Source organism: Chiloscyllium punctatum, chromosome 22 (assembly GCF_047496795.1).
Source record: "Chiloscyllium punctatum isolate Juve2018m chromosome 22, sChiPun1.3, whole genome shotgun sequence".
Taxonomy (NCBI): domain Eukaryota; kingdom Metazoa; phylum Chordata; class Chondrichthyes; order Orectolobiformes; family Hemiscylliidae; genus Chiloscyllium; species Chiloscyllium punctatum.
The window spans coordinates 83,575,948-83,597,306 of NC_092760.1; the positions used below are offsets into that span (position 1 = coordinate 83,575,948).

The 21,359-nt window shown below is 42.6% G+C and overlaps 1 protein-coding gene across 1 annotated transcript in view; it reads right to left on the bottom strand.

Moving 5' to 3' along the window:
• The window catches only part of luzp2 (leucine zipper protein 2), a 388,961-nt gene that overhangs the window by 113,964 nt on the left and 253,638 nt on the right, over window positions 1–21,359 (bottom strand). The window contains exon 8 of the mRNA XM_072592734.1: window positions 993–1,067. Coding sequence (XP_072448835.1) covers window positions 993–1,067 — 75 coding nt within the window. The remainder of the gene's footprint in view (window positions 1–992; window positions 1,068–21,359) is intronic.

A 21,359-nucleotide genomic window follows, 5' to 3' on the forward strand; every position in this document is an offset into this window, starting at 1 on the left:
TATATTTTGCCTCTCTTACCCTAACCTATGCCCTCTAGTTCTGGACTCCCCGACCCCAGGGAAAAGACTTTGTCTATTTATCCTATCCATGCCCCTCATAATTTTGTAAACCTCATAAGGTCACCCCTCAGCCTCCGACGCTCCAGGGAAAACAGCCCTAGCCTGTTCAGCCTCTCTCTGTAGCTCAGATCATCCAACTCTGTCAACATCCTTGTAAATCTTTTCTGAACCCTTTCAAGTTTCACAACATCTTTCCAATAGGAAGGAGACCAGAATTGCACGCAATATTCCAACGGTGGCCTAACCAATGTCCTGTACAGCCACAACATGACCTCCCAACTCATGTACTCAATACTCTGACCAATAAAGGAAAGCATACCAAACGCCTTCTTCACTATGCTATCTACCTGCGACTCCACTTTCAAGGAGCTATGAACCTGCACTCCAAGGTCTCTTTGTTCAGCAGCACTCCCTAGGACCTTACCATTAAGTGTATAAGTCCTACTAAGATTTGCTTTCTTAAAATGCAGCACCTCGATAGGAAATAGGTGCACTAGTAGGCCATTCGGCCCTTCAATCGTGCTCTGCCATTGAGGATCATGCAACTCAAAACACTGTTCCCATTTTCTCCCCATATCCTTTGACCCCTTTTGCTCTTAAGAATCATATCTGATATGGGAACTGACTTCACAACCTACTCTTGACAGAGACAAGAGCTCTGCAAGGCAGGAACAGACCTCAGTCCTTTTCCCGGTGCACAGCATCGAAAAACTGAGACTTTACCACAACAGCTTGGTAGCAACCTTCCTCTCTTCTCCAGCCTGTCCTGAGTGTTGGCGTTTTCGTAATTGCAAGGAAACCAGGCTCAAACAATTTCATATTTGCAATTACATCTCAAAGGGAGCAGAAATGTTGCAGAGAAATAATAACGTACACAGTGGCCCGATATTGAAACGAGAATCCAATGCCCTGATTTATAAAATTCTTGTCACCTTATCACCTGCTGTCTTTTCCAATTCCTGTTTAGCTGCTAATAGTTTGCGTTCCAGATCAGTCAGCTGTTGTGCCTAAGGAGAGAAGGATACAAGAAATTGTAACATGCAATAGCAGATAAACATAATTGTGCTTTTAAAATCTGTCTCAGTACAACGTAGGATAAGACCAAGACCATAATGCCACAAGAACAGCAACAGGAGTAAGCCATTCAGCCAGTTGAAGCTGCTCCACCATTCAATAGGATCATGGCTGATCTGACACTCCTCATGTCCAGTTTTCTGCCTTTTCCCGGTAACCCTTGATTCCTGGAGCTTAGAACATCGAACAGAAGAACTTGGAGCAGGAGAAGGCCGTCTGGCCCTTTGAGCCTCTTCCACCATTCAATATGATCATGGCTGATCTTTAACTTACACATCCGAGAGGTGTTGCATTTTGGCAAGACAAACAAGGGGCAGGACTTACATAGCTAATTATGGGGCCTTGGGTAGTGTTGTCGAACAGAGAGACCTCGAGATTCTAGTAGCTAAGTCCTTGAAAGTTGCAAAGGCATAATATGGAGGTGCCAGTGTTGGTCTGGAGTGTACAAAGTTAAAACTCACACAACACTAGGTTATAGTCCAACAGGTTTAATTGGAAGCTCTAGCTTCATCAGGAGTAGCGCTCCGAAAGCTAGTGCTTCCAATTAAACCTGTGTTGGTGTTGCATCACAGGCAGACAGTGTGGTTAAGACGATATTTGGCATGCTTGCCTTCATAGCTCAGGCCATTGAGTAAAGGAGTCGGGAGGCCATGTTGTGGCTGTACAGGCTGTTGGTGAGGCCAGTTTTGGAATACTGCATACAGTTCTGGTCACTCTGCCAAAGGAAGGATATTATTAAATTGGAGAGGGCGCAAAAAGATTTACAAGGATGTTACTGGGACTGGAAGTTTTGAGTTTTAGAATTTATAGAGATGTACAGCATGGAAACAGACCCTTCGGTCCAACTCGTCCATGCTGACCAGATATCCCAACCCAATCTAGTCCCACCTGCCCTCACCTGGCCCATATCCCTCCAAACCCTTCCTATTCATATACCCATCCAAATGCCTCTTAAATGTTGCAATTGTACCAGCCTCCACCACTTCCTCTGGCAGCTCATTCCACACACATACCATCCTCTGTGTGAAAAAGTTGCTCCTTAGGTCTCTTTTATGTCTTTGCCTTCTCACCCTAAAACTATGCCCTCGAGGCTAGGAATCTTTTCACTGGAGCATAGGTGGTTGAGGGGTGACCTTGTAGAGGTTTATAAAGTCATGAGGGACATAGATAAGGTAAATAGCAAAGGTCCTTTCCCTGGGGTAGGCAAGGTCAAAGCTAGAGGGCATAATTTTAAAGGGAGAGGGGAAAGACTTAAAAGGGGCAAGAGGGTGGTGCACGTTTGGAATGAACTTCCACTGGAAGTGGCAGACGCAGGTACAACTACAAAATTTATAAGACATTTTGGACAGGTACATGAATAGAAAAGGTTTAAAAGGGATATGGACCAAATGCAGGCAAATGGAACTAGTTTAGTTTAGCTAGCGTGGATGAGTTGGACCAAAAGGTCTGTTTCCATGCCGGATGACTCAATGACCTCTTTGACTCTATGACTCTATTGATCAAGAACCTACCTTTCCCAGCCAGACATATTCACAAGGACTCTGCCCTCATAGCTCTCTGTGGCAAGGAGTCCCAAAAATCCACAACCCTTAGAGGAGAAAGTCCTCCTTATCTCAGTCTTCATTCTGAGAGCATTGCTTCTGATCCTTCACCATCCCACAAGGGGAGACATCCTCTCAGCACCTACCCTATCAAACTCCTTAAGAATTCTCCGCATTTCAATGAGATCACTGCTCATTTTTTTGTATATCCAATGAGTTTAATGTCTGCTCCTAACACAATCCCTGCACGCTGGGAGTCATTCTAGTGAATCTTCGTCAACTGCCTCCAATGAAATAATGCTTTTTCTTAAAATAAGGGATACAAAATTGTTCATAATGCTCCAAATGTGGTGTCATCAGCACCTTCACTTGTAGTAAGCTTCCCTACTCTTATACAATAGCATTATTTCACCAAATTATTAAAAAGCCACAGTGAGATTAGTAAACATTGCTAACTAGACAGATACAAGTCTGCTCTTGTGGTACCATGGTAGCGGCCTTACTTTTGGGCCAGGTTCAAGTTCCATCTGTTTCCTGGAGGCGTGAGAGTCATAACATGTGTGAATCAGATTGATTAAAAATAATATTTGTAAAAAATGGGCTATTCTGACACAGTGGTAGTGCCCTAACCTCTGGGTCAGATAGTCCAGGTTTAAATTTCACTAAGTTTAGAGGTCTTTTATGGGGTTAGGGTCCAAACAGCATTATTTAAATAAAACAAATATTCAACTGACTATATGTATTTGACTGAATACAGGTCTAACTTTAGAAGATGTCATGATTGGCTCTGAGCAAAGCCAACTGGACATATTAAGTTCACAAATCTTGAAATCTACTTACATCTTACCATTGGTCCCTTAGCTTAAGAGAACAATGTACGACCTTCACAATGGACACTAGCATCTAGAATGAGAAAACTCTGAGGTTTACACCAGTGGGTGACTTCCCTTGTGCTGAGGGAAGTGTATAGTAACATTACGCAGCTACATGAAGAGCATGTTGCATAGCCCTGATCAGAACTAGATACTCCAGGATCAAATCCCAACTCAGAAATTAATGACCAAAGAAAGGGTGCTCATAACACATCCTGTGTATCATCCTGGAAATTCCTTCTCAATGACATAGATGGCACAAAGTAAAAGCAAGAGAGATTCATGGTCAGTCATGTGATAGAAAGGAAGTTAGAGGCTTCAACATTATGATCCATAGGTCCAGATTACAACATAATAGTTTAAAAAAAACACATATTGCCACTGTACACAGAATTTTAACTCATTAGTGAATTTTAACTCACGAACATCGCCAATTTGACCAAATAGGAAATTTTTCATCTTAATTACTTTGCAATTTAGCCTTCAGTCTGAAAACCATTTTCTTGGATTAACACCATTGTACTTAAAATTCCATTATAGTTTGTACTTGGAATTGTCACATCTATTTGCAAAATTACCAAGCGAAAAATGACTATTTGGTGTTTCCGTTCCACCTATTTTGGTTAATTACATCTCACACTCCACCTCCCCCACTTCCAACTTCACTATACTCACTACTTCAGAGAGTACAATAATTTTTAAACAATAATTTCTTTTTGACCAAAATTTATAAGAAAAAAAATGTATAAATTGAGTTAAGGTTTCATGATTTGTAATTTGGTTGTAATCACATTAATTAAAATTAATCAATCGAGAAGGCTTGCTAATTATCCTAATATGGGGCTATTAAACCATAAACGTAATCACATTTTGTTAATGATGCATCTTCTAAACTGGTGAACAAATACAGCAATAATACTGGTTTGGTTGGACCTTTTCGAATAAGCTGTTGAAGATTCTTTATTTTTAAGATTAGATTCCCTACAGTGCAGAAACAGGCCCTACGGCCCAACAAGTCCACACCGACCCTCCGAACAGTAACCCACCCAGACCCATTTCCCTCTGACTAATGCACCTAGCACTATAGGCAATTTACCACGGCCAATTCACCTGACCTGCACATCTTTGGACTGTGGGAGGAAACTGGAGCACCTGGAGGAAACCCACGCAGACACGGGGAGAATGTGAAAACTCCACACAGAGAGTCACCCAAGGCTGAGAATCGAACCTGGGACCCTGGTGCTGTGAGGCAGCAGTGCTAACCACTGAGCCACCATGCCACCCCAAACTTGCTTAACATTCTATTTGTTTTCTGGTTTGACAATTAAATCAGGAGTAAGTGCATTTAAAAGTCAATAATTTGAATACAAGAAACTAAAAAGAAGTTGTGCAGCACAACTGCCCTTCTTCAGAATATCTCCGTCTGAGTCCAGCTGAGATTACTGGCATCGAACCCTAGCTTTTTTGCTGATTACAACTGTTTTACATGGATTCATTTGGCATCATCCTTGAATGATTTTTAGGAATTAATCCATGAAGCAAAACTAAATTTAATGTTGTGTTAATTGGACCTCAGTTGCCAATGATCAGGGTTTGGAATTCAAAATAGAATTGAGGAAGTATCTTCCCTCACCCAATTTAATTAAAATGCGGTTAATCGATTAGGTGGTGCAATCACCAAGCTTTTGCAAAGGATGTAAATTTGATCCTTGTGCGTTTTATATTTGTAAAATAAAGCGATGTGGTCTTTCTTCCATCAAATCTATATGACATATGCTCATCTTGGGACTGATACCTGCTGCAAAGGTATTGCATTCTGCCAGCACAGCTGCTTCAACTTAATGAAGACAGACATTTATCTCAGATATATTTGCACTCACTGCAGTCCTTTGCTATATTAGACAAACTAAAGGCCTGAGGGTATTGCTCAGAAATAGAATCCTCGGTAGCAGCATATCAAGTCGTAGAGTTATACAGCACAGAAACAGACCTTTCAGTCTAACCAGTCCATGCTGAACGTAATCCCAAACTAAACAAGTTTCCACCTGCCTGCGCTTGGCCTATATCCCTCCAAAGCTTTCCTATTCATGTACTTATCCAAATGTCTTTTAAACATTGAAACTGTACCCGAATCCACCACTTCCTCTGGAAGTTCATTCCATACACAAACCACTATGTAAAAAAAATTGCCCCTCATGTCTTTTGAAGTCCTCCTCTCACCTTAAAAATATGTCACCGAGTCTTGAGATCTTGGGTGAAAAGACACCCGCCATTCACCTTATCTGTGCCCTTCATGATTTTATAAACCTTTATAAGGTCACCCTCAACCTCCTACACTTCAGTGAAAAACAGACCATCTTATATCTTCGTTATATCTCAAACTCTCCAATCCTTTTAAGGAAAGTTGATGGCTCAATGGTATTATCATGAGATTATTAATCCAAAGACCCAGGTAATATTCTGGGAACCCAGGTTTGAGTCCCACCATGGAAGATGGTGAAATTTGATTCAGTGAAAAAAAAATCTGGAATTAAGTATCTACTGATGACCACAAAATCATTGTCAATTGTTGGAAAAACCCATCTGATTCACTAATGTCTTCCATCCTCACCTGGCCTCACCTACATGTGACTCTACCCCATTGCAATTTGGTTAACTCTCAGTTGCCCTCTGAAATGGTCTCGCAAGCCATTCAATTGTACTAAATGCTACAAAGTCTCAAAGAAATGAAACCAGACTTATCTTCTGGCATCGACCTAGGCACCGGAAAACACAATGCAGAAACAGCTCTGTTGGCCCTGTAAAGTCCTCCTCACTAACATCTGGGGGCTCGTGCCAAAATTGGGAGAGCTCTCTCATGGACTAGTCAAGCAACAGCCTGACACTGTCTGAAAGGTATGATTCCACGTGTATGACAATGTCCCAAACACCACCATTACCATCCCTGGATATGAGCTGAAAATGTGTTGCTGGAAAAGCACAGCAGGTCAGGCAGCATCCAAGGAACAGGAGAATCGACGTTTCGGGCATCAGCCCTTCCCGTCGATTCTCCTGTTCCTTGGATGCTGCCTGACCTGCTGCGCTTTTCCAGCAACACATTTTCAGCTTTGATCTCCAGCATCTGCAGTCCTCACTTTCTCCATCCCTGGATATGCTCTGTCTCACCAGCAGAGGTGACGGCACAGTGAGATACAGTCAGGAGGGAGTTGCCCTGGGAGTCCTCAACATTCTCATGGCTTCAGGTTGAACATGGGCAAGGAAACCTCCTGCGGATTACCATGCACCGTCCTCCCTCAGCTGATGAGGTACTCCTTCATGTTGAACATTACTTAAAGGAAGCACTAAGGATGACAAGAGCACAAAACGTACTCTGGGTGGGGGATTTCAAGAGTGGCTCAGCAGCAGTACTACTGATCGAGCTGATCGGGTTCTTAAGGACATTGCTGCTAAGCTGGGTCTGCATCGGGTGGTGAGAGAACCAACAAGAGGGAAAAACATACCTGACCTTATCCTGACTATTTCTGGCTGCAGATGCATCTGTCCATGACAGTATTGGTAAGAGCGACCACCGCACAGTCCATGTGGAGACAAAGTTCCACCTTCACATTGAGTATACCCTCCATTGTGTTGTGTGGCACTATCACTTTGCTAAATGGAACAGACTGCAAACAGATCTAGCAAACCAAGACTGGGCATCCATGAGGTGCTGTGAGTCATCGACAGCAGAACTGTACTCCAGGATATCCCTGGTTCAGTGGTGAGTGGAGGAAGGCATGCCAGGAGCACCACCAGTCATACCTGAAGATGAGGTGTCAACCTGGTGAAGCCTCCAAACAGGATTACTTGCATGCCAAACAGCATAAACAGCAAGTGATAAGCAGAGTTAAGCAATTCCACATCCATCAGATCAGATCTAAGCTCTGCAGTCCTGCCACATCCAGTGGAGGACAATTAAACAATTCACTGGAGGGGGTGGCTCCACAAATAACCCCATCCTCAATGATGGAAGAGCCCAGCACATCAGTGCAAAAGATAAGGCTGAAGCTTTCACAGCAATCTTCACCCAGGAGTGACAAGTGAATGATCAATCTCTACCTTCTCCAATGGTCCCCAGCATTACAGACACCAGTCTTCAGGCAATTCGATTCACTCCACGTGATATTAAGATATGGTTGGAGGCACTAGATACTGCAAAGGCAATGGGCCTTGATAACATTCTGGTAAAAGTACAGAAGAAGTGTGCTCCAGAACTTGTTGCTCCCCTAGCCAAGCTATTCCAGTACAGTTACAACACTGGCATCTACCTAACAATGTGGAAAATTGCCCAGACGTGTCTTGTACATAAAGAGTAGGACAAATCCAACCCGACCAATTACTGCTCCAATGTTCCAGTCTTGATCATCAGTAAAGTGACAGAAGATGTCATCAATAGTGCTATCAAGAAGCACCTGATCAGCAAAAACCTGCTCAGTGATACCCAGATAGGGTTCCACCAGCTCCTGACCTCATTATAGTCTTGGTTCAAACAAAAGAGCTAAATTCCAGAGGGTAGGTGAGAGTGACAGCATTTGACATCATGGCTATACTCAACTGATTGCGGCATCAAGGAGCCCTAGCAAAACTGGAATCAATGGGTATCAGGGGTCAAACTCTCCAGTTTGTAGAGCCATACCTGGCACAAAGGAAGATGGTTGTGGCTGTTGGAAGTCAGCCATCTCAGCTTCAGGACACCTCTGCAGGAACTGTCCAGGGCAATGTCTTCGGCCTAACCATCGTCAGCTGCTTCATTAATGACTTTCCCTCCATCATAAGGTCAGAAGTGGGGATGTTCGCCATTGGTTGCACCATTCAGAACTCCTCAGATACAGAAGCAGTCCATGTTCAAATGCAACAAGATCTGGGCAATATCCAGGCTTGGAGAAAGTGAGGTCTGCAGATGCTGGAGATCAGAGTCAAAAGGTGTGCAGCTGGAAAAGCACAGCAGGTCAGGCAGCATCCGAGGAGCAGGAGATTTGAAGTTTCAGGCATAAGCCCTTCATTCCTGATTCACAATTCTCCTGCTCCTTGGATGCTGCCTGACCAGCTGTGATTTTCCAATATCCAGGCTTGGGCTGATAAATGGCAAGTAACATTCACGCCACACAAATGTCAGGCTATGGCCATCACCAGTAAGAGACAATCTGACCACCACCTCTTGACATTGAATGGTGTTAGCGTCACTGAGTACCCCACTATAAACATCCTTGGAGAGACTATTGATCAGAAACTTAACTGAACTCATCACATAATAGCAGTGGCTGCAAGAACAGGTCAGAGGCTAGGAATACTGAAGCGAGTAACTTACCTCCTGACTTCGACTATCTACAAGGCACGAGTCAGGAATGTGATGGAACACTACTCACTTGCCTGATGGGTGCAGCCCCAATAACACTCAAGAAACTTGACACCATCCAGGACAAAGCAGCCCGCTTGATTGGCACCACATCCACAAACATTCATTCCCTCCACCGCCAACACTCAGGAGCAGCAGTGTGTACTATCTACAAGATGTCCTGCAGAATTCACCAAAGATCCTCGGACAGCATCTTCTGAATCCTTGAACACCTCCATCTAGAAGGACAAGAGCAGCAGACACATGGGAACACCACCACCTTCAGGTTCCCCTCCAAGCCACTCACCATCCTGACTTGGAAAAAGATCATCATTTCTTCGCTGTCGCTGAGTCAAAATCCTGCAAGTCTCTCCCTAAGGACATTGTGGGTCAACTCACAGCAGGTGGACTGCAGCGGTTAAAGAAGGCAGCTCACCACCACCTTCTCAGGAAAACTACGGACAGGCAAGAAATGCTGGGCCCAGCCAGGGACCACCACACCCCAAATGACTTTTTAAAAACTGGTGAATTGTTTCTGAACCCTCTCCAGCTTAATAATATTCTTCCTATAACTGGGCATACAGTACTGGACACGGTAGTCCAGAAGCGACCTCACTAATATCCTGAACAACTTTAACATGCCACTACTCCTATACTCAAAGATCTGAGCAATGAAGGCAAGCATGCTAAAGGCTCTTTTAACTACCCTGCCTCCACGTGAAGCAAATTTCAAAGAATTATGTACCTGTAACCCGTAGGTCTCTCTATTCTACAACACTACCCCAGACTCTACTTTTAATTGTTATAGTCCTGCCCTTGTTTGTTTTACCAAAATGCAATATCTTGCCTTTCTCCAAATTAAATACCATCTGCTACGCTTCAGCCCATTGACCCAACTTTCAAGATCTCTTTGTAATCTTAGATAACCTTCTTCACTGTTCACTATACCACCAAGTTTGATGTTATCTGCAAATTTACTAATTGCAACATGTGAAGTTCCTTCAGTTTCTTTGCCAAATACACAAGTTAAATGGAATTCAGATGTAATAGATTAAACCTGGGAGTAGACGATTGTGCTCTAAGACGATGTGAGAAGAGTGATGAGCATGAGAAATTAATTGACTGAGATCCTGAAAATCAGATTCTCGGCCTCAGAATAAAGTGGAGACAAATGCAGACACAAGGGGCTGAATGGCCTCGCTCTGGGCTGTAATAGTTCTGCAATTCTCCGCTTTTGTGATCTAAGCCCTCCCTCCTCAGAACATGAGATGATCTTCTGGCATCAGTGGTCGAGAGTCTCATAACACAGGAACTGGCATCTCATTAACTACGTAATTCACTGGAATTAACTTTTAACACTTTAGATTCCCAATCAATGCAGCAATCATGCATCTAGTGTCCCATGATCCACCTCTTAACCCTTTCCAAAACTTTCATGATGATTCAGAGTTGGTTGATGGGCCGGGTTGGATTTATCCATCTTTTGGTGTACCTCAGGAGATTCCTCAGCAATTTTCCAAATTGTGGCATTAATGCCTTTGTTGCCTGCATACTTAAGAGAATGTATGCAAGTTCTGGAACACAGGTTCTCAGTACTCTTTCCAGAGCATTTTCGGGGTACTAAGCTGTTATAGTATCCAGTATGTCCAGACATGTTTTTTAGAAATCACATGGTGTAAATTGAATTGGCTAAAAGACAGCTCCAAGAGGTGGCTGAGTTGGATCTCCCAGACAAAACTTCTGGCTGAAGATTATGACAAATGCTTCAGCCTTATCTTTTGCCCTCAGTATGCCCACTGGGGATATATGTGAATCTGCTACTTCTAGCAGGTTATTCATCGGGACTAGATGTGGCAGGATTAGAGCCAGGGTCACAACGATTGGTTGTGGGATCACTGGGCTCGGCCTGTCACTTGCTGCTTATGCTGTTTGGCACGCAAGTATTCCTGAGTTGTGGCTTCACCAAGTTGACACCTCATTTTCAGGTATGGCTGGTGCTGCTCCTGGTATGTCCTCCTGCACTCTCCATTGAACCAAGGTTGATCCCCCGGCTTAGTGGCAATGGTAGAGTGGGGATAAGCCTGGCCATGAGTTTGCAAATTATGTTGGGAGTACAATTCAGCTGCAGCTAATAGCCTATAGGCCCTCACGGATTCCTAATTTTGGAGTTACTTGATCTGTTTGATGACGACTCCCACTAAACACAATGGCAGTGTCACAGAACACCATGTCAGGTATTCTCAGTGTGAAGACAGAATATCATCTCTTCCACACGGTGCGTTGTTCACTCCAAGTGATACTGCATGGAGCATTTGGAGACAGAGAGACAGAGAGACAGAGAGAGAGAGAGACAGAGAGACAGAGAGAGAGAGAGACAGACAGACAGAGAGAGAGACAGAGAGAGAGAGAGGAAAAGAGGTGAAACAAAAAGTGACGGACAGAGACAGCGCGAGCGAGGGACAGAGACAGCGAGGGACAGAGCGAGCGAGATGGGTTTTTATGACAGTGCAGAGTTGAAAAATGTGATGCTGGAAAAACACAGCAGGCCAAGCAGCATCCGAGGAGCAGGAGAATCGATGCTTCGGGCATGAGCCCTTCTTCAGGAAGAAGGGCTTCCTGAAGAAGAGCTTATGCCCGAAGCGTCGATTCTCCTGCTCCTCGGATGCTGCCTGGCCTGCTGTGTTTTTCCAGCATCACATTTTTCAACTCTGGTCTCCAGCATCTGCAGTCCTCACTTTCTCCTTTTATGACAGTGCATTCAAGGTCATTGTTAGACTTGATTTTGTTTCTCAGATCTTTTCATTAACATCAAATTCCATCATCTGCCATGGTAGGATTTGAACCTGGTCCCCCAGAGCATTATCTAGATCCTGGGATTACTAAACATTGCCTCCCATCAATCTTTACCTCCTGGAGTATGTAGCTACAGGACACACTTTAACATTGCTCCCCTTCAGGGGAAATTGCAGGGCACAGCAATTCCAGATCCCAGGTGTTTGTCCCTCCCCAAATATGATCAATAACATCTGTGCTCCCAAGAGTAATCTGTAGTGTCTTGACTTCAGTCCCAATCTACTTGGCAACCCCCTCTCTTGGCCAGCAGTACCTTCCAAATAGGCTGGAAAATAAAAGAAATCAGAAGAGCCTAACAGTGATAATCTTTTGAAATCTTAATCTACACATAGAATGGAAAAATCAGTTGGTCAAGGCAGCCTGGATTAGGAGATCAACGAATGTTTTTAGGATTACTTCATAATACAGCATGTTTGGGAGCCAACCAAAGAGCAGATTATATTAGACCCGGTATTATGCAATGAGGTAGGATTAATGACCGCAGAGTGGAGGTGTCTGTGTGGAGCACTCAATTTAGTATGGTTTAGTTTTACATTGACTTTGAGAGAGAGAAAAATGGGTTCAAGACTAGCAGTTTAAACTGAAATAAGGGTAATTATGAGGACATGAACATGGAGCTTGTTGATGTGAATTTGAAAATGAGGTTAAGGTTTGGGTTAACAGAGATGCAGTGGCAGTCATTTCAGGGGATATTTCAAAATACCAAAACAGTTCAAGGGGAAACAAAAATTCCAAGGGGAGGATTTGCCGTGCGACCCGAGTTCACAAATGAAGAATGTTAATTTGGGTGAGATAATGGAAGGCTGTTAAACTCAGAATAAGGTTAAAATCTTCAAGGTGATAATGATTGGTGATGAATAGATACTTCATATGAAGTTGCGCCGCAATGATTTAAAAAAAAATTCTGTGTGGGATCTGAGCGTTGCTGTCTATGTCAGCATTTATTGCCTGCACCTATCTGTCCTTGAGATGGGGCAATGAGATATTTTCTTAAATTACTGCAGTTCACAGGCTGTAGGTTGACCACAATGCCCTTAGAAAGGGAACTACAAGATTTTGATCCAGTGACACTGAAGGAATGGTGATATATTTCCTGTTCCCACTAGGGAAGAAATTCCAGGAATGTGATCCAAAAGTACAGAATGAAGCCCTGACTTGATTCAAGCCTGTGCTTATGATCAGTATGAGATCTTTGATACTTTATTTTGGTGAGGTTGAGTTGAAGACTATGCAGTTTTTTTAAAATGAAATGAAAAGACTTATTAGGCCACGCAGTATCCAATATATTATTGCGAAGGCTAGCATTAACCAGAATACATGAAATTGAATTTTGATTAAATGCTGTAGCTGCATATTTATTTAAAATTTGCAGACGGAATTGTCTAATGCTGTACATATTTTAATTAAAAATGAAATTAGTAATGCTGATTAATATATCATTTTGCATTTTCATATGGTATATACAAGTGGTTCAACAGATTGATTAATTAGAGGCAGTCAGTTGCAGTCAGAGTTTGTCAATTATGTGGATGTTGGCATTATTTATGTACTGAAAGGACTTGTTGGAATAGCAGCATTCAATTAAACATTTATCTATCCACGAACATTATATTTCGCTTTCATTTTAAAAGGAGACTAAAGCAAACTAATAAATTAATTTGAAAGTCAGATTCAGGAGAATTTGAACATTTGTTATGGATTAAGTTGCTGTTGAAAATGGCAGCACTCATTATATTTACGAATGGATAGCGGTAAAAAACTAAAATACCCTCATTGCGGCTTGCAGGATATCTTTAAGTATGGTGGATAGGGAAGGAACCAAAAGCTCTGGGCTCAAATCACACCCAGGGATTGATGATCAAAGAAAGCAATGATAGGTATTAGTGACAATTGTGTGATTGAATTTTGCATTCAGCTTGAGGGAGAGAAGACTAAGTCCAGGATGAGCACTTTAAATTGAAATAAGGACCATTATGAGGTTGCTACAGTCATAATGTAACTAAACAAGTTGTGGACCAAAGGATTAACTGAACCATTATTCTGAAAACAGTTACTGAGCATGTGAGGGTTAAGTATATTTAAGAAATGCTGGGGGTCAAGCAGGGAGACCTCTTGCACTTGTGGGGGGAGGTGAGAGGGTGCAGTGGCCCCATGAAAGCAGCAGAGACTTGGACGCCATGTTCATAGGCAGCGGTGTCCATGAGCCACAGAGTGTCCATAAAGTGACACCTCTCTCCATTTACTCAAAAATGATCCTTCCCTACGGCGGGTCACTCTCCAATAGTGGACAAAATGCCCACAGAGTCAGGAAGTCACCCGTAATTGTCTAATCTGCCAGCTGGCAAAATTACATTTTGCAAGGAATACGTTTCGCAACTCCCAAGATCTTTCTCCTGCCTTTCTGCCAAAGAGACTGGTTAATTTCATCATGTTACTATATATTAATATGCCTTCTGAAGGTGTTAAAGGTGGTTGGACTGAGGTAAGCAACATTCCAAGCACCAAACATCTTTGAAAATATGATTTTCCCTGTGGACACTTACCTCCACAACAATCTTTGCTAACCTTCAATTGCTATCACTAAAATACATTATCTGATCATTGCTATAGTGAAGCATAGTGGAATTTGCTTCATGAAGTTTCAAAGCTGCACTTCCTACACTACAATTAAGAGCATACTTCAAAAGTACTCTCATTGATGGTAATATGGTTTGGGAAGCCCTGAGATCACATATAAAGCACTGGAGAGCCCACAATTTGGAGTACCGCACATAGATCTGGTCACCGCATGATAGGAAGGATGTGATTTCACTAGAATAGGTGTAAAGGAGATTCACCAGGTTGCTGCTGGGCTGGAGGCTCAGAGCTCCAAGGAAAGATCAGATAAAATCATGGAAACATAGAAAGTAGGTGCAGGAGTAGGCCATCCGGCCTTTGAGCCTACACCACCATTCAATATGACCATGGCTCATCATGCAATCTCAGGCTCTCATTCCTGCTTTCTCTCCATACACCCTGATCCCTTTAGCCGCAAGGGCTACATCCAGCTCCTTCTTGAATATATCTAACAAGTGGGAGAGAATTCCACAGGTTCACAACTCTGAGTGAAGAAATTCTTCCTCCTCTCATCCCGGATGCCTTACCCCTTATTCTTAGAGTATAGCCCCCTAGTTCTGGGCTTTTTCCACCAGAGAGAACATTCTTCCTACATCTAGTTTGTCCAGTCCCATATGGACAGCCTCACACAGGGCACCTCACACCTTCAATGCATTATCTGAGCTGACATGGCACTTATTGTTAAAGTGCACTTCAGAATGTAACTTTAAACAAAGGTTCTGGGATTTTCATATGAAGGAACTGAAACCAACATGGTCATTCTAAAAGATAAAAGACTTAACAAACAATCCTTGTCTTTTTCAATATATAATTTCAGTTGCATCACACTGTAAACTTTTGCTATAAATTTGGTCTTACGATCTTATATTTCACAACCGCCTGAAGGTGCAGCGCTCCGAAAGCTAGTGTTGGACTATAACCTGGTATTGTGTGATTTTTAACCTTGTCTACCCCAGTCCAACACCAGCATCTCCAAATCAGTCCCATCAGGGTTTTATTTATTTCCATTAGATTCCACCCCCCCCCCCTCCCCCCCACACCCCTCATTCTTCTAAAATCCAGCGAGTCCAAGCCCAGACGATCCAGGCTTTCCTAGTGTGTCAGATAGGCTGGGTTATTTTCCTTGGGGCAGTCAAGGTTGAGAGAAGATCTGACAGACATGCATCGGACTATGAAAGACATAGACACATATAATAAGGCACATTTCCCAGCAGTTAAGGGTCAAGAAACAAGGCCCATAGATCTCAGGGAAGCTGTAGAAGGCTAAGGGGAAAATTGAAGAGAAATTGTTTCACCCAAAGGGTAATAAAGATCTGGAACACATTCGCTGAAAGGATGGTTGAGCCAAAAACTCTTACAACATTTAAGCATTCACCTGCATTGCCATAGCCTCCAAAGCTATGGGCCAGGAGGTAGAAAATGGGATTCATGCAGTTAGAACTTTGTTAGTGGGTGTGGTTAGGATGAGCTGAATGACTTCCTTCCGTGCTGATGTTTATGAGGCCAGGGGAGTGGTAGATAATTGATTTCAGTGATGCTTTTCAAAAGCATATCAGGGAGCATAGACCAGTCAGTTTCTATAATAGGAAAAAATGGATTCCTTACTAACAGAGAGAACAGAAAAAAACTTTTAGAAATAAGCATAGTATCAGAGAGCATGGCTTTCTTGAACTGGCTTGGGTAATTTTTGAGGAGCCAGCAGTGAGAGTGGACAATGGTAAAGCAGTAGATATAACTTATTTAAATTTTCCAAATTTTTGGATCAGGTTCCTCTTATTAGTTTAATGAATAAGGGCAGAAAATGTGCAATCAGGGGACCGCATCCACCAGCGCCCACTCACTCCACCTCCAACACAGAGTACACACTGCTGTAACTATCTACAAGATGCACTGCAGATATTCACCAAAGGTCCTCAGACAGCACCTTCCAAATGCACGCCACTTCCATCTAGTAGGGCAAGGACAGCAGATACATGAGAACACCACTCCCTGCAAATTCCCCTCCAAGCCACTTACCATCCTGATTTGGAAGTATATCACCATTCCTTCACTGTCACTGGGTCAAAATCCTGGAATTCCTCCCCTAAGGGCATTGTGGGTCAACCCATGGCAGGTGGTTCAAGAAGGCAGCTCACGACCACCTTCTCAAGGGCAACTAGGGATGGCTAACAAATACTGGCCCAGCCAGTGACACCCAGATCCCAGAAATGCTTTTAATTTTTTATTAAAAGAAGTGACAGAATGGATTGCTAGTTGACTTCAAGGTACAAAGCAGAGAGAGGGATTAGTGACAGGAGGTGGGAAGTGGATTAGCACTAGGACCACCACTGGTCACAATTGACATGAATCATTCGAACTAAAAACACAACTTCTAAATTCATAGGATGATATAAATGGGGAGGACTGACAAGACAAAGAGGAGGAAGTGAGGACTGCAGATACTGGCAAGTCAGAATCGAAAACAAAGAGGACTCCAACAATATAAGACCATAAGGCCACTAGACCAGAAGGAAATAGGAACAGGGGACCATTTGGCCCCTCGAGCCTGCTTCACCATTGATAGGATCGTGGCTAATCCCAAATTCCTCATATCCCTTTCCTGCATTTTCCCCATAACCCTTGACTCTTGGACTGATCAAGAATCTCTGTCTACTCCTACACTACAAACCATTTGAAATAAAGGAGCCAATATTCCATTTTCAAGAGCACATTAATAAACTTGCAGAATGAGCAAATAATTGACAAATTAAGTTTAATGCAGATAAATGTGAAGGTGTGGATTTAATTTAGAAAGAATAGGCAGGTAATTTATTATTTGGAAAGTGCAAGTCTTAGTGGATAGAGGAGCGAGGGAATCTCAGCACAAATACATCAATCATTAAAAATGAAATTGCAGATGCGCAATGTAGTTTAAATAAAACAAGCAGACTTTATTTCAAGGGTAGTTGTAGAAACTTGGAAGGTTATGCTGAACATGCTTGATCGACATTGCTGGTGTCTTTGTTGTCACCCTCACTGCACTCATTCTCGTGCCTCGTTATCCTTTTAAATTAGGACAACCAGAATCACACTCAGTAGCCAAAATGAAATCAGAAGTCATATGATGCTAGGTTCTAGTCCAACAGGTTTATTTGAAATCACAACCTTTCGGAGTGCTGTCCTCTCATCAGGACTTCATCTGATGAAGAGGCAGCGCTTTGAGAGCTTGTGATTTCAAATAAACCTGCTGGACTATAGCCTGGTGCCGCGTGACTTCTGATTCTGCTCACCCCAGTCCAACACTGGCACCTCCACATCATGGCTACTTTCAATGATGACACATCACGGCATTCCATGTTGCTTAAACGCAGTAGCTGAGGAAGGCAGTTCACCACCACCTTGTCCTGGGCAAGTAACTGTAGGCAATAAATGTGGCCCAGCCAGCAACATCACATGAATGCTTTATTTTTAAAAACATAATTGACTTCAGAGAGTTTATTCCCTCCTTCTAGGCTCATTTCAAAAAAGTAGTATTGGACTAACCTACTTTACTATCTAGAGTATCCAGTGTTTGAAAAATCAAAAAATAGAAAGATAATTAATTATTTTCCAGTTGAAGGTGTTACTTACCTGGAGATTAATGAGGTGAAGTAACATGCAGCACACAAAACTGTTCCATTGTAGCTGGGATAACATTAGCTTTCAAGGTATCTCTGAATTCCTGCTCAGAGTTGCTTTCCTTATGCAAAGTTTTGTCATTTACACTAATTTTAAAACCAACTGCTTTGCCATTAGATCAATGAACCAATTGAATTTTAAGACACAATTACAGATTTTGAAGCTTTTGTTATTTCAGGCTCAAACAACAGCCTCAATGCTGGGGGCTTTGCGGTTGCTGGCTTCAGCAAATATTCACTGACTGCTGGGGAGGTAGCTCCTTTCTTGAAAATAAAATGTTACTTTGTCATCTGTATGTTCAAACGTGAAACCAAAGAGCTTCAAAAGCCTTCAGGGTGAGTGATCACAGCAGCTGCTGATGCGAGAGATTTATGCAGCAAATGAGAGAGGAGGAAAATATTGAGCATTTTGTGGCAACATTGTGAAAGTGCTCACATCAGTTGTAAGGAAATAAAAATTTCGGTGGTACAAGTTTTCATTCATGGGTTGTGATGTTGCTGGCTGGGCCACATTTATTGCCTACAGTTACTTGCCCAGGACAAGGTGGTGGTGAACTGCCTTCCTCAGCCACTGCATTTAAGCAACATTGAATGCCGTGATGTGTCATCATTGAAAGTAGCCATGATGTGGAGGTGCCAGTGTTGGACTGGGGTGAGCAGAATCAGAAGTCACATGGCACCAGGCTATAGTCCAGCAGGTTTATTTGAAATCACAAGCTCTCAAAGCGCTGCCTCTTCGTCAGATGAAGTCCTGATGAGCTAAAATAACTGCACAGAGGCCGGTATCCCATCACCAAATCACCCTTTACTCCCACGTGCACAGTACACTGGCTGTGGCCAGCCAGCTCAGATTCAGTCCCCAAATTGAGGAGAGTCTAAATCTCCTGTTTTTTTTATTCATAGTTATACAAAATACAATACAACAGTAACAATACACAAAAGAAGTAGGGACGCAATCAGAAGGTCCTGAAATCTTACAAAACAACAACACTAACAAAACATTGAGTTTTCAGCAAGTTTTGAGAAGAATTGTAGCTCAGGTTGAGGTTCCGTTTATAAAAGTTTGCTTGCTGAGCTGGAAGCTCTACACAACACTACATTGGATAAACAGACAGAAAACTAGCCACCAGGATACATGAACACCAACTAGCCACAAAACGACATGACCCTCTCTCACTAGTATCCTTACATACAGATAAGGAAGGATACCACTTTGACTGAGACAACACATCCATCCTCGGACAAGCCAAATAAAGACATGCACGAGAATTCCTAGAAGCATGGCATTCCAACCGGAACGCTATCAATAAACACAGCGAGTTAGACCCCATCTACCACCCCCTGAGAAAAAGAACAGAAAGTGACTTCACCACAGGAAATTACATCACCAACCCAAAGAAACCCAACATATAAATAGAAAGCAGGAAATATCAGCAGTAGCCTGAGGCTCACTGAAGGTGTTACCTAGTATGGTGACGAAACGTCGGGAAATGAACCTTCCAACTTAGCGAGCAAACCTACAGCAATATTCAGTTTTCACACAGCTTACTGTTCTTTTAATGACAGAATTCCATAAGAGAGCCCGTTTCAGCCCCAAAGGGCAACGTTTATAGCAGGAAAAAGCCAAATCTCCTGGTTATATATTCAAAAAATTTTATTAAACAGTATAGCTTACAAACAATTAACATTAACAGCTGTGTACAGAGAAACAGCAAGGGGAGGGGAGGGGCAAAGCTAATCCCCAAATCCCACTGTTCAACCAGTTTTCAAGGAAAGGAGGACAAACCTCAAAACCCTCTCCTGGTTATACCTGTCAGCCAGGGCTCCCTGATTGGCCCAGGTTAACAACCCCTATCAAGTATTTCATAGTCAACAAGATCTACTTGGGTCCAATCACAACATCCGTGTTGATCTTTATCTAATAGATGATGCAAATAACTATCTTACATTCAGTTAGTTAAAGGTGACAGCTGGCGATTTGGGCTACATGAGAGGTAGCCCACTTTATAGTCTTCCCTTTAATCAAAGTCTTCTCACGTTAAATTATTTGGTATTTGTTAATTCTAGGAATCGGGAGAATAAACCGTAATTGGCCTTTAAAAACCATTCAAAGCCTAACCTTCTGATTTTTCACCCCACTTGATTAGAATTTTTCAGGGCAGACCACAACTGGAATACTGTGAACGGTTTTGTGACCCAATGAAAGGGGCATTGAAGGCAGTCCAGAGAAGGTTGACTAGGCTGTTACCAAGTATAGGGGGACTACCTTAGAGATTTCCTAATCAACATGTTTCAAAAGATGTTATTGCACACCTGTGGAGCAGATGAGACTTGAACCAGGTCTACTGGCTCAGAGACACGGACATCAACACTGTGGGAGGGACTATCTTATGAGGAGAGATTGAATATGTCATGCATTAATTTATTTGAATATGGAAGAATGAGAAGCAACCTTATTGAAACACATAAGATTCGAAGGAGACTTGACAGGGTAGAGTCCAGGACCAGGGGCATAATCTCAGAATAAGGGATTGCACATTTGATACGTAGATGAGGAGGAGTGTTTTCCCTCAGGAGGTTGTGAATCCATGGAACTCTTTACTGCAGAGGTCTATTGAGGTTGGGTTATTAAGAGTAACAAAGGCTGAGACTGACAGATTTTTAATCAGTAAAGGATTCAGGGCTCTGCATAAAGTGAATGCTAGAAAAAAAATTCAACAGGTTTGGCAGTGTCTATGGAGAGAGACAAAGCTTCGAGTCTGGTCTTACTCTTCTGCAAAATGTATCCTACCTTTACTTGAGGAATCAAAGAATATGGACAACGGGCAGGAAAGTCAGGTTGAGGATTATCAGACCAGCCCTTGCTTTCACTGAATGGGGGAAGAAGTGGGCTCGATGGACTGAATGAGTCAAAAAGTGTGACGCTGGAAAAGCACAGCAGGTCAGGCAGCAGCCAAGGAATATAAGCCCTTCATCAGGAATTCTCCTGCTCCTCAGACGCTACCTGACCTGTTGTGCTTTTCCAGCACCACATGTTCAACTTGCACTTCCATGTTTCAGTCAACAAAAATCCCATGTGAAATATATTTTGAAGTTATTTTTCTTCTGAAACTTCAGCTGAGCTGAAAGATGTCAACACTGAGGAATCTTGGCTGTTCCTATTTTCAGTACCTCGTGTTAGTACAAAGCTTTCTTTGCTCAAAGTTTGGATGGTTCCCATATCTTCCATATGTATCAAACCATGAGGAATTTACTTAGTATGGGGCAAAATTAAGCCTTGCTCAGCAATATTAGTCATCCCTCATTTGGCAGGTCC